A 14,783-nucleotide genomic window follows, 5' to 3' on the forward strand; every position below is an offset into this window, starting at 1 on the left:
ACAAATGGATCCAGACAAACTCTCTGCCGTCTTAGATTGGCCACGCCCCTCCGGACTCCGTGCTATCCAACATTTTTTGGGGTTCGCCAATTATTACAGACAATTTATTCCACATTTTTCTACCATTGTGGCTCCTATCGTGGCTTTAACCAAAAAAAATGCCAATCCTAAGTCATGGCCTCCTCAAGCGGAAGACGCCTTTAAACGGCTCAAGTCTGCCTTTTCTTCGGCTCCCGTGCTCTCCAGACCTGACCCATCTAAACCCTTCCTATTGGAGGTTGATGCCTCCTCAGTAGGAGCTGGAGCGGTCCTTCTACAAAAAAATTCTTCCGGGCATGCTGTTACTTGTGGTTTCTTTTCTAGGACCTTCTCTCCGGCGGAGAGGAACTACTCCATCGGGGATCGAGAGCTTCTAGCCATTAAATTGGCACTTGAGGAATGGAGGCATCTGCTGGAGGGATCAAGATTTCCAGTTATTATTTACACCGATCACAAGAACCTCTCCTATCTCCAGTCTGCCCAACGGCTGAATCCTCGCCAGGCCAGATGGTCTCTGTTCTTTGCCCGATTTAATTTTGAAATTCACTTTCGGCCTGCCGATAAGAACATTAGGGCCGATGCTCTCTCTCGTTCCTCGGATGCCTCGGAAGTAGAACTCTCTCCGCAACACATCATTCCTCCTGACTGCCTGATCTCCACTTCTCCAGCCTCCATCAGGCAAACTCCTCCAGGAAAAACCTTCGTCTCTCCACGCCAACGCCTCGGAATCCTCAAATGGGGTCACTCCTCCCATCTCGCAGGTCATGCGGGCATCAAGAAATCCGTGCAACTCATCTCTCGCTTCTATTGGTGGCCGACTCTGGAGACGGATGTCGTGGACTTTGTGCGAGCCTGCACTGTCTGTGCCCGGGATAAGACTCCTCGCCAGAAGCCCGCTGGTCTTCTTCATCCTCTGCCTGTCCCCGAACAGCCTTGGTCTCTGATTGGTATGGACTTTATTACAGACTTACCCCCATCCCGTGGCAACACTGTTGTTTGGGTGGTCGTTGATCGATTCTCTAAAATGGCACATTTCATCCCTCTTCCTGGTTTTCCTTCAGCGCCTCAGTTGGTGAAACAATTTTTTGTACACATTTTTCGTCTTCACGGGTTGCCCACGCAGATCGTCTCGGATAGAGGCGTCCAATTTGTGTCAAAATTCTGGAGGGCTCTCTGTAAACAACTCAAGATTAAATTAAACTTTTCTTCTGCATATCATCCTCAATCCAATGGACAAGTAGAAAGAATTAACCAGGTCTTGGGTGATTATTTACGACATTTTGTTTCCTCCCGCCAGGATGACTGGGCAGATCTTCTACCATGGGCCGAATTCTCGTATAACTTCAGAGTCTCTGAATCTTCCTCCAAATCCCCATTTTTCGTGGTGTACGGCCGTCACCCTCTTCCCCCCCTCCCTACCCCCTTGCCCTCTGGTTTGCCCGCTGTGGATGAAATATCTCGTGATCTTTCCACCATATGGAAAGAGACCCAAAATTCTCTCTTACAGGCTTCATCACGCATGAAGAAGTTTGCTGATAAGAAAAGAAGAGCTCCCCCCATTTTTTCTCCTGGAGACAAGGTATGGCTCTCCGCTAAATATGTCCGCTTCCGTGTCCCTAGCTACAAGTTGGGACCACGCTATCTTGGTCCTTTCAAAATTTTGTGCCAGATTAATCCTGTCTCTTACAAACTTCTTCTTCCTCCTTCTCTTCGTATTCCTAATGTCTTTCACGTTTCTCTTCTTAAACCACTCATCATCAACCGTTTCTCTCCCAAACTTGTTTCCCCCACTCCTGTTTCCGGCTCCTCGGACATCTTCTCCGTCAAAGAGATACTGGCATCCAAGAAGGTCAGAGGGAAAACTTTTTTTTTAGTTGATTGGGAGGGTTGTGGTCCAGAAGAGAGATCCTGGGAACCTGAGGACAATATCCTAGACAAAAGTCTGCTCCTCAGGTTCTCAGGCTCTAAGAAGAGGGGGAGACCCAAGGGGGGGGGGGGGTACTGTTACGCCGAGCGCTCCGGGTCCCCGCTCCTCCCCGGAGCGCTCGCTACACTCTCGCTACTGCAGCGCTCCGGTCAGATCCACTGACCCGGGGCGCTGCGATACCACCTCCAGCCAGGATGCGATTCGCGATGCGGGTGGCGCCCGCTCGCGATGCGCACCCCGGCTCCCGTACCTGACTCGCTCTCCGTCGGTCCTGTCCCGGCGCGCGCGGCCCCGCTCCCTAGGGCGCGCGCGCGCCGGGTCTCTGCGATTTAAAGGGCCACTGCGCCGCTGATTGGCGCAGTGGTTCTAATTAGTATGTTCACCTGTGCACTCCTTATTTATACCTCACTTCCCCTGCACTCCCTCGCCGGATCTTGTTGCCATTGTGCCAGTGAAAGCGTTCCCTTGTGTGTTCCTAGCCTGTGTTCCAGACCTCCTGCCGTTGCCCCTGACTACGATCCTTGCTGCCTGCCCCGACCTTCTGCTACGTCCGACCTTGCTTCTGTCTACTCCCTTGTACCGCGCCTACCTTCAGCAGTCAGAGAGGTTGAGCCGTTGCTAGTGGATACGACCTGGTCACTACCGCCGCAGCAAGACCATCCCGCTTTGCGGCGGGCTCTGGTGAAAACCAGTAGTGACTTAGAACCGATCCACTAGCACGGTCCACGCCAATCCCTCTCTGGCACAGAGGATCCACCTCCTGCCAGCCGGCATCGTGACACACACACTGATCTTTTACATTGATCACTGGTTTCTCATAGGAAACCAGTGATCGATGATTCTGCCGCTTGACTGCTCATGCCTGGATCTCAGGCACTGAGCAGTCATTCGGCGATCGGACAGCAAGGAAGCAGATAGGGACCCTCCTGCTGTCCTGTAAGCTGTTCGGGATGCCGCGATTTCACCGCAGCTATCCCGAACAGCTCCCTGAGCTAACCAGCATACTTTCACTTTAGACGCGGCGTTCAACTTTGAACGCCGCATCTAAAGGGTTAATAGCACGCGGCAGCGCGATCAATGCCGCGCGCTATAAGCCACGGCCCCGCGTTATAGATCCGGAGCGGACTCATGACGTAGCGGTACGTCATGAGTCCTTAAGGGGTTAAAAAATGAATTTTCTATGTTTTAATTGTGGTTAAAAAAAAGCTGCCACTAGGTGTCTCCCTACTTGTCCAGAGCACATTTCTCCCATCTTATGCACAGGCTTTGGACTTCTGCTGGCCTGGCAGAAGTCCAAAATCAGGAAATGCAGTCTGTAGTGCTGAGGGGGGGGGGTGCAGCTTTTGCCTATTATAGCTCATCTCACACACTAAACTGCTCTGGGCTGTATGTAGAAAAGTGAGGGAGGAAGTTCTCCCCTGTGTGGCTTCAGATAATTTTGTGCCTGCTGGGTAACGCCCCTTCCCAGTCTGTAAATCTGACTGAGCAGAATATACAGAGCAATATAAAGGTGGAAAATGAATAAATAATACAAATAAAGACAGGGTGGTTTATCAGGATGGGGGCAGTGAACTGGGAGGTACTCTTTAACCTGTATATTTAGGTTAGTGTGGGTGATGCTGCTGTCAGATTCCCTTTAAGTTTATTTGGGAAGAAATGTCCAAACTATTAAAATATGACATTATTCATCCTGTGTAAAGAAAAAAAATTATTCTCAAAGCCAGAATCGCTAAATTTTGATCACCTCCCATAGGTTCAATGACGTTCCGAAAAGTTCAAATAATAGTTTAAAAAAATGTAGGAAAACTCGAAAGTCATCCACTAACCTTCTTGCCTGATCGCACCATCAAGATGCATCCAAAAATTGTGCCAAATATCATGGCCATGCAGATCTTTATGCGGAAATTGCTTCTGGCAGCTGAAATGACCTCCCATCTGTGAGAAAATCAATAAAAGTATTAGTTTTGTACTTGGGACCTGGTAACTAAATCTATGAAAAAAAATAAATAAAACTATGCCCTTACAGGGGTACTCTACCGCTAGACATCTTATCCCCTATCCAAAGGTGGTGATCTCCCTGCTGCACCTGGTGTTCGTTTAGAGCATCAAGGGCAGCGCCAGGGGCTCATGACATCACGCCCCGCTCGTGACGTCATGGCCACTTCCCCTCAATGCAAGTCTATGGAAGGAGGCATGACGGCCCATAGACTTGCATTGATGGGACGTGGCCGTGACACCACGAGTGGGGCATGACCGTGACCTCACAAGCTTCCGCTCCGCATTGCCAGTCATCCGGCACGGAACGAAGTTTGCTCTGTGAAGCGGATGTCTGGGGTGCCCCAGTGGCGGGACCCCCGCGTTCAGATATCTTATCCCCTATCCATTGGATAGGGGATAAGATGTCTAGGGGCGGAGTACCCCTTTAACAACAAAAAAAAAAACTGACATAAAATAGACACAGTTCTAACTCAATGTCACAAAAGTTCTTGTCCAGACCTAGCCATATACAGAATACTATTGATTTCCAACATGGGCCTCTTTGTGCGAAAGCGAGAGGGGAACAATAGGTTACACAAATCTCTAAGCAGTCAATCAATGCTTGTAGGCTTTGCTATTTAGGACTAGAACCATGAAATATATGGAAACTCTTGGAAACATTTCAATGAATATTGAAGCAATACTTTATACTACTCACGATACGTATGGTGGGATGTCTTCCTGTTTCTTGTAACGTCCGGCCCACACTAGCACTCTCTTGTCAAAGTCTGTTGGTTTTTTCTCATTTCTATACAGATGCTGACCTAAATGTAGAATAGAATAAAAATATATGTTTTTGTTAGCAAGATATCATATAACATGGTGGTTATTAATGGTACTTATTATGATTGGGTGACTATTACTAGTGGGGTACCACAGGGGTTCATCTTGGGTCCTATTCTATTTAATATATTAATTAATTACCTTGTAGAGGGGTTGAATAGTAAAGTAGCAATCTTTGCAGATGATACTAAACTCTGTAAAGCGGTAAACACTATAGAGGACAGTGCACTGTTACAAATGGATCTGGATAGGTTGGAGGTTTGGGCTGAGAAGTGGCAGATGAGGTTCAACACTAATAAATGTAAGGTAATGCACATGGGGAGGAAAAATCCGTGCTGGAATTATGTGTTAAATGGGAGAACACTTGGGATGACTGACATGGAAAAGGATTAACCCTTTAAGGACCAAGGGCGTACAGGTACGCCTTTGCTCCCTGGTACTTAAGGACCAAGGGCGTACCTGTATCTATCAGCAGGCACCCCGCGCAAATGCCCAGGGGGGTCATTAGACCCCCCCATGTCGGCGATCGGCGCAAATCGCAAGTGAATTCACACTTGCGATTTGCGCCGATTCCGGGTCATACGGGTCTATGGTGACCCGGTGACCCGGAATAGAAGGGGGATCGCGGGTGTCCTAGACACCCACGAACCCCCTGTAGCGATAGGAGTGAGGTGGCAGGGTTGTCACCCCTCCTATCTCTGCTATTGGTGGTCTAGACGCGACCACCAATAGCAGATCGGGGGCGGAGGGGTTTACTTTCGGTTTCCCCGTCCTGCCCCCCCACAATAGGCGGGGCAGAACGGGGAAACCGACAGGGACCGGCGCCGAAGATCCACTTACCCATCGGCGACGGCAGCGGCGGCGGCAGCGGGCGACGATCGACGGAAGAAGAGGACGGCGACGCAGCTTCCTGGATCCAACGGAAGCCGGTGAGTTACTTAGCAACATCTGGAGGGCTACAGTCTGAGACCACTATAGTGGTCTCTAAACTGTAACCCTCCAGATGTTGCAGAACTACAACTCCCAGCATGCCCAGAGAGCTGTTTAGGCTTGCTGGGAGTTGCAGTTTTGCAACAGCTGGAGGTCTACAGTTTGAGACGACTGCAAAGTGATCTCTATACTGTGCACCCCCAGATCTTGCAAAACTACAACTCCCAGCATGCCCAGACAGCAGTTTGCTGTCTGGGCATGATGGGAGTTGTAGTTTTGCAACATGCAGTGGTCTCTAAACTATAGCTCTACAGATGTTGCAAAACTGCAACTTCCAGCAAGCCTAAACAGCAAACAGCTGTCTCTGCATGCTGGGAGTTGTAGTTGCGATCCCTCCAGCTGTTGCATAACTACATCTCCCAGCATGCCTTTCGGCAATCAGTACATGCTGGGAGTTGAAGTTTTGCAACAGCTGGAGGCACACTGGTTGGAAAATACTGAGTTAGGTAACAGAACCTAACTGAAGGTTTTCCAACCAGTGTGCCTCCAGCTGTTGCAAAAGTACAACTCCCAGCATGCACGGTCTGTCAGTACATGCTAGGAGTTGTAGTTTTGAAACAGCTGGAGGTTTGCCCCCCATGTGAACGTACAGGGTACATTCACACTGGCGGGTTTACAGTAAGTTTTCTGCTTCAAGTTTGGGCGGTGGCAAATTTTTCACCGCAGCGCAAACTCCTAGCGGTAAATTCACTGTAAACCTCTGCCAGTGCGAATGTACCCTAAAAACACTACACTACACTTACACATAATAAAGAGTAAAACACAACATATACACCCCCTTACACTGTCCCCCTAATAAAAAATAAAAAACGTATTGTACGGCAGTGTTTCCAAAACAGAGCCTCCAGCTGTTGCAAAACAACAACTCCCAGCATTTCCGGACAGCCACTGACTGTCCAGGCATGCTGGGAGTTTAGCAACAGCTGGAGGCACCCTGTTTGGGAATCACTGGCGTAGAATACCCCTATGTCCACCCCTGTGCAATCCCTAATTTAGTCCTCAGATGCGCATGGCGCTCTCTCACTTCGGAGCCCTGTCGTATTTCAAGGAAACAGTTTAGTGCCACATATGGGGTATCTCCGTACTCGGGAGAAATTGCACTACAAATTTTGGGGGGCTTTTTTTCCTTTTACCCCTTATGAAAAAGAAAAGTTGGGGTCTACACCAGCCTGTTAGTGTAAAAAAAATTTATTTTTTACACTAACATGCTGGTGTTGTCCTTTACTTTTTATTTTCACGGGAGGTAAAAGGAAAAAAAGACCCCCAAAATTTTTAACACAATTTCTCCTGAGTACGGAGATACCCCATATGTGGGCGTAAAATGCTCTGCGGACGCACAATAAGGCTCAGGAGTGAGAGCGCACTATGTACATTTGAGGCCTAAATTGGTGATTTGCACAGGGGTGGCTGATTTTACAGTGGTTCTGACATAAACACAAAACAATAAATGCATACATGTGACCCCATTTTGGAAACGACACCCCTCACGGAACGTAACAAGGGGTATAGTGAGCCTGAACACCCCACAGGTGTTTGACAAATTTTCATTAAAGTTGGATGGGAAAGTGAAAAAAAAAATTTTTTTTCACTAAAATGCTGGTGTCACCCTAAATTTTTCATTTTCACAAGGGAAAATAAAAAAAGCCCCCCAAAATTTGTAACCCAATTTCTTCTGAGTAAGAGCATACCCCATATGTGGATGTAAAGTGCTCTATGGGTGCACTACAATGCTCAGAAGAGAAGGAGCGCCATTGGGATTTTGAAGAGAAAATTTGTCCGGAATTGAAGGCCACGTGTGTTTACAAAGCCCCCATGGTACCAGAACAATGGACCCCCCCCATATGTGACCCCATTTTGGAAACTACACCCCTCATGTAATGTAATAAGGGGTACAGTGAGCATTTACGCCCCACAGGTGTCTGACAGATTCTTGGAACAGTGATCCGTGAAAATGAAAAATGTAATTTTCCATTTGCACAGCCCACTGTCCCAAAGATCTGTCAAACGCCAGTGGGGTGTAAATGCTCACTGCACCACTTATTAAATTCTGTGAGGGGTGTAGTTTCCAAAATGGGGTCACATGTGGGGGGGTCCACTGTTCTGGCACCACGGGGGGCTTTGTAAATGCACATGGCCCCTGACTACTATTCCAAACGAATTCTCTTTCCAAAAGCTCAATGGTGCTCCTCCTCTTCTGAGCATTGTAGTTCGCACGTAGTGCACTTCAGGTCCACTTATGGGGTACCTCCATACTCAGAAGAGATGGGGTTACAAATTTTGGGGGGTATTTTCTGCTATTAACCCTTGCAAAAATGTGAAATTTGGGGGGAAACACACATTTTAGTGAAAAAAAAATATATATTTTTTTTACATATGCAAAAGTCGTGAAACCTGTGTGGGGTATTAAGGCTCACTTTATTCCTTGTTACGTTCCTCAAGGGGTCTAGTTTCCAAAATGGTATGCCATGTGTTTTTTTTTTGCTGTTCTGGCACCATAGGGGCTTCCTAAATGCGACATGCCCCCCGAGCAAAATTTGCTCTCAAAAAGTCAAATATCACTCCTTCTCTTCGGAGCATTGTAGTTCGCTCGTAATGCACTTCATGCCAACTTATGAGGTAACTCCATACTCAGAAGAGATGGGCTTACAAATTTTGGGGGGTATTTTCTGCTATTAACCCTTGCAAAAATGTGAAATTTGGGGGGGAAACACACATTTTAGTGGAAAAAAAAATATTTTTTTTACATATGCAAAAGTCGTGAAACACCTGTGGGGTATTAAGGCTCACTTTATTTCTTGTTACGTTCCCCAAGGGGTCTAGTTTCCAAAATGGTATGCCATGTGGGTTATTTTTACTGTTCTGGCACCAAAGGGGCTTCCTAAATGCAACATGCCCCCCAAAAACCATTTCTGAAAAACGTACTCTCCAAAATCCCCTTGTCGCTCCTTCGCTTCTGAGCCCTCTACTGCGCCCGCCGAACACTTTACATAGACATATGAGGTATGTGCTTACTCGAGAGAAATTGGACTACAAATATAAGTATACATTTTCTCCTTTTACCCCTTGTAAAAATTAAAAAATTGGGTTTACAAGAACATGCGAGTGTAAAAAATAAAGATTGTGAATTTTCTCCTTCACTTTGCTGCTATTCCTGTGAAACACCTAAAGGGTTAAAACACTTACTGATTGTCATTTTGAATACTTTGGGGGGTGTAGTTTTTATAATGGGGTCATTTGTGGGGTATTTCTAATGGGAAGACCCTTCAAATCCACTTCAAACCTGAACTGGTCTCTGAAAAAAAGCGAGGTTCAAAATTTTGTGAAAAATTGGAAAATTGCTGCTGAACTTTGAAGCCCTCTGGTGTCTTCCAAAAGTAAAAACACGTCAATTTTATGATGCAAACATAAAGTAGACATATTGGAAATGTAAATAAAATAAAAAAATATTTTGAATATCCATTTTCCTTACAAGCAGAGAGCTTCAAAGTTAGAAAAATGCAAAATTTTCAAATTTTTCATCAAATTTGGGGATTTTTCACCAAGAAAGGATGCAAGTTACCACAAAATTTTACCACTATGTTAAAGTAGAATATGTCACGAAAAAACAATCTCGGAATCAGATTGATAACTAAAAGCATTCCAGAGTTATTAATGTTTAAAGTGACAGTGGTCAGATGTGCAAAAAACGCTCTGGTCCTAAGGTGTAAAATGGCCTGGTCCTTAACCCCTTCAGGACGGAGCCCATTTTGGCCTTAAGGACCGGAGCGTTTTTTGCACATCTGACCACTGTCACTTTAACCCCTTAAGGACTCAGGGTTTTTCCGTTTTTGCACTTTCGTTTTTTCCTCCTTACCTTTTAAAAATCATAACCCTTTAAATTTTCCACCTAAAAATCCATATTATGGCTTATTTTTTGCGTCGCCAATTCTACTTTGCAGTGACATTAGTCATTTTACCCAAAAATGCACGGCGAAACGGAAAAAAAAATCATTGTGCGACAAAATCGAAAAAAAAACGCCATTTTGTAACTTTTGGGGGCTTTCGTTTCTACGCAGTGCATATTTCGGTAAAAATTACACCTTATCATTATTCTGTAGGTCCATACGGTTAAAATGATCCCCTACTTATATAGGTTTGATTTTGTCACACTTCTGGAAAAAATCATAACTACATGCAGGAAAATTTATACGTTTAAAAATGTCATCTTCTGACCCCTATAACTTTTTTATTTTTCCACGTATGGGGTGGTATGAGGACTCATTTTTTGCGCCGTGATCTGAAGTTTTTATCGGTATGATTTTTGTTTTGATCGGACTTTTTGATCACTTTTTATTCATTTTTTAATGATATAAAAAGTGACCAAAATACGCTTTTTTGGACTTTGGAATTTTTTTGCGCGTACGCCATTGACCGTACGGCTTAATTAATGATATATTTTTATAGTTCGGACATTTACGCACGCGGCGATACCACATATGTTTATTTTTTATTTTTTTTACACTGTTTTATTTTTTTTATGGGAAAAGGGGGGTGATTCAAACTTTTATTAGGGAAGGGGTTAAATGACCTTTATTAACACTTTTTTTTTACATTTTTTTTGCAGTGTTATAGGTCCCATAGGGACCTATAACACTGCACACACTGATCTCTAATGCTGATCACTGGCGTGCATTAACACGCCTGTGATCAGCATTATCGGCGCTTGACTGCTCCTGCCTGGATCTCAGGCACGGAGCAGTCATTCGTCGATCGGACACCGGGGAGGCAGGTAAGAGCCCTCCCGGTGTCCGATCAGCTGTTCGGGACGCCGCGATTTCACCGCGGCGGTCCCGAACAGCCCGACTGAGCAGCCGGGTCACTTTCACTTTCACTTTAGAAGCGGCGGTCAGCTTTGACCGCCGCTTCTAAAGGGTTAATACCGCACATCGCCGCGATCGGCGATGTGTGGTATTAGCCGCGGGTCCCGGCCGTTGATTAGCGCCGGGACCGACGCGATATGATGCGGGATCGCGGCGCGATCCCGCTTCATATCGCGGGAGCCGGCGCAGGACGTAAATATACGTCCTGCGTCGTTAAGGGGTTAAACATTAATAACTCTGGAATGCTTTTACTTATCAATCTGATTCCGAGATTGTTTTTTCGTGACATATTCTACTTTAACATAGTGGTAAATTTTTGTCGATACTTGCATCCTTTCTTGGTGAAAAATCCGTAAATTTGATGAAAAATTTGAAAATTTAGCATTTTTCTAACTTTGAAGCTTTCTGCTTGTAAGGAAAATGGATATTACGAATACATTTTTTTTTGGTTCACATATACAATATGTCTACTTTATGTTTGCATCATAAAATTGATGTGTTTTTACTTTTGGAAGACACCAGAGGGCTTCAACGGTCAGCAGCAATTTTCCGATTTTTCACAAAATTTTCAAACTCAGTATTTTTCAGGGACCAGTTCAGGTTTGAAGTGGATTTGAAGGGTCTTCATATTAGAAATACCCCATAAATGACCCCATTATAAAAACTACACCCCCCAAAGTATTCAAAATGACATTCAGTCAGTGTATTAACCCTTTAGGTGTTTCACAGGAATAGCAGCAAAGTGAAGGAGAAAATTCACAATCTTCATTTTTTACACTCACATGTTCTTGTAGACCCAATTTTTGAATTTTTACAAGGGGTAAAAGGACAAAATTTTTACTTGTATTTGTAGCCCAATTTCTCTCGAGTAAGCACATACCTCATATGTCTATGTAAAGTGTTCGGCGGGCGCAGTAGAGGGCTCAGAAGGGAAGGAGCGACAAGGGGATTTTGGAGAGTACGTTTTTCTGAAATGGTTTTTGGGGGGCATGTTACCTTTAGGAAGCCCTTATGGTGCCAGAACAGCAAAAAAAAAACACATGGCATACCATTTTGGAAACTAGACCCCTCGGGGAATGTAACATGGGATAAAGTGAACCTTAATACCCCACAGGTGTTTCACGACTTTTGCAAATGTAAAAAAAAAATAAAAAATTTTACCTAAAATGCTTGTTTTCCCCAAAAAATTTTATTTTTAAAAAGGATAATAGCAGAAAATACCCCTAAAAATTTGAAGCCCAATTTCTCCCGATTCAGAAAACACCCCATATGGGGGTGAAAAGTGCTCTGCTGGCGCACTACAGGTCTCAGAAGAGAAGGAGTCACATTTGGCTTTTTGAACGCAAATTTTTCTCTGGGGGCATGCCGCATTTAGGAAGCCCCTATGGTGCCAGGATAGCAAAAAAAACCCACAAGGCATACCATTTTGGAAAATAGACCCCTCGGGGAACGTAACAAGGGGTTAAGTGAACCTTTATACCCCACAGGTGTTTCACGACTTTTGCATATGTAAAAAATTTTTATTTTTTTTTACCTAAAATGCTTGTTTTCCCAAAAATTTTACATTTTTAAAAAGGGTAAAAGCAGAAAATACCCCCCAAAATTTGTAACACAATTTCTCCCGAGTACGGCGATACCCCATATGTGACCCTAAACTGTTGCCTTGAAATACGACAGGGCTCCAAAGTGAGAGCGCCATGTGCATTTGAGGCCTAAATTAGGGATTGCATAGGGGTGGACATAGGGGTATTCTACGCCAGTGATTCCCAAACAGGGTGCCTCCAGCTGTTGCAAAACTCCCAGCATGCCTGGACAGTCAACGGCTGTCCGACAATACTGGGAGTTGTTTTGCAACAGCTGGAGGCTCCGTTCTGGAAACAGTGGCGTACCAGACGTTTTTCATTTTTATTGGGGAGGGGAGGGGGGCTGTGTAGGGGTATGTGTATATGTAGTGTTTTTTACTTTTTATTTTATTTTTTGTGTTAGTGTAGTGTAGTGTTTTTAGGGTACAGTCGCACGGGCGGGGGTTCACAGTAGTTTCTCGCTGGCAATTTGAGCTGCAGCAGAAAGTTTGCGGCAGCTCAAATTTGCAGCCAGATACTTACTGTAATCCTCCGCCCATGTGAGTGTACCCTGTACGTTCACATTGGGGGGGACATCCAGCTGTTGCATAACTACAACTCCCAGCATGCCCGTTGGCTGTCGGTGACTGCTGAGAGTTGCAGTTTTGCAACAACTGTAGGCACACTGGTTATGTATCACTGAGTTTGTGACCTAACTCAGTGTTTCACAACCAGTGTGCCTCCAGCTGTTGCAAAACTACAACTCCCAGCATGTACGGTGCATGGTGTACGGTGACTGCTGAGAGTTGTAGTTTGCAACAGCTGGAGGCACACCGGTCGTGAAACACTGAGTTAGGTAAAAAAAAACTCTGAGTTTCACAACCAGTGTGCCTTCAGCTGTTGCAAAACTACAACTCTCAGCAGTCACCGACAGCCAACGGGTATGCTGGGAGTTGTAGTTATGCAACCAGCAGATGCACCACTACAACTCCCAGCATGCACTTTAGCTGTTGGTGCAAGCTGGGAGTTGTAGTTAGACAACAGCTGAAGGTACACTTTTCCATGGAAAGAATGTGCCTCCAGCTGTTGCAAAACCATAAGTCCCAGCATGCCCATAAGGGAATGCTGGGAGTTGTGGTGGTCTGCCTCCTGCTGTTGCATAACTACAGCTCCCAGCATGCCCTTTTTGCATGCTGGGAGCTGTTGCTAAGCAACAGCAGGAGGCTGTCACTCACCTCCAACGATCCTCGCCGCACAGGTCAGTCCCTCGTCTCTCCGCCGCCGCAGCTGCTCCTGGGGCCCCGATCCCAACAGGGGCGCCGGGGATCAGGGTCCCCAGCACCGGGGGTCGTCTTCCCGCACCCGCTCACGTCCTCCAGAAGAGGGGCGGAGCGGGTGCGGGAGTGACACCCGCAGCAGGCGCCCTGATTGGTCGGCCGGTAATCCGGCCGACGAATCAGGGCGATCGTGAGGTGGCATCAGTGCCACCTCACCCCTGCAGGCTCTGGCTGTTCGGGGCCGTCAGAGACGGCCCCGAACAGCAAGTAATTCCGGGTCACCGGGTCACCGGAGACCCGATTGACCCGGAATCGCCGCAGATCGCTGGACTGAATTGTCCAGCGATCTGCGGCGATCGCCGACATGGGGGGGCATAATGACCCCCCTGGGCGATATGCCGGGATGCCTGCTGAACGATTTCAGCAGGCATCCGGCTCCGGTCCCCAACCGGCTAGCGGTGGGGGCCGGAATTCCCACGGGCGTATAGATACGCCCTCGGTCCTTAAGGACTCGGGATTCAGGGCGTATCCATACGCCCTATGTCCTGAAGAGGTTAAGGGGTTAAAGGGGTACTCCGGTGAAAAACTTTTTTTTTTCTTTTAAATCAACTGGTGCCAGAAAGTTAAACAGATTTGTAAATTACTTCTATTAAAAAATCTTAATCCTTCCTGTACTTATTAGCTGCTGAATCCTACAGTGGAAATTCTTTTCCGTTTGAAACACAGAGCTGTCTGCTGACATCATGAGCACAGTGCTCTCTGCCGACATCTCTGTCCATTTTAGGAACTGTCCAGGGTAAAAGGAAATCCCCATAGCAAACATATGCTGTTCTTTACAGTTCATAAAATGGACAGAGATGTCAGCAGAGAGCACTGTGCAGAGATATTGGATCTGATGAAGAGGGGGTCTCCGCTCCTCGAAACGCATTATCAATTGTATCTACCTGCATGAATAAACATCTTTTGCCTTGTGGAATATCCGTGTTTGTGGATAATTCTACACTTCTACACTGGAAACGAGCGCTTCTCAGCACCGCGATTTTACGGATCCTAGATCCCACCTTCCTTCTCTACTAACCAGACGTCCTTCCATCACTACGTGCTTCCCAGGGATCTGGGATCAAAGCCTTCTACGGTGTTGTGTCTGTAACACAACACCCTCAGGTGAGCATACCAAACTTTGTTCACCTTTATATACTTTCATCACAGAATCATGGCACATTAGTGCTCCTTTTCTTCTGTTTCCTTCTTTTTCATATATCTGAGTCTCATGATCTATTTATAACCTATCTATAACAAGGGGGCATCC

At 46.0% G+C, this 14,783-nt stretch overlaps 1 protein-coding gene across 1 annotated transcript in view; it reads right to left on the bottom strand.

The window, feature by feature from the left end:
- The window catches only part of LOC130290907 (protein FAM162B-like), a 35,259-nt gene that overhangs the window by 7,296 nt on the left and 13,180 nt on the right, over window positions 1-14,783 (bottom strand). Inside the window, exons 2-3 of the mRNA XM_056539115.1 lie at window positions 4,662-4,767; window positions 3,793-3,901 (exon numbers count right to left, since the gene is read on the bottom strand). Of these exons, the coding sequence (XP_056395090.1) occupies window positions 3,793-3,901; window positions 4,662-4,767 (215 nt within the window). The remainder of the gene's footprint in view (window positions 1-3,792; window positions 3,902-4,661; window positions 4,768-14,783) is intronic.

Source organism: Hyla sarda, chromosome 9, assembly GCF_029499605.1.
Source record: "Hyla sarda isolate aHylSar1 chromosome 9, aHylSar1.hap1, whole genome shotgun sequence".
NCBI lineage: Eukaryota > Metazoa > Chordata > Amphibia > Anura > Hylidae > Hyla > Hyla sarda.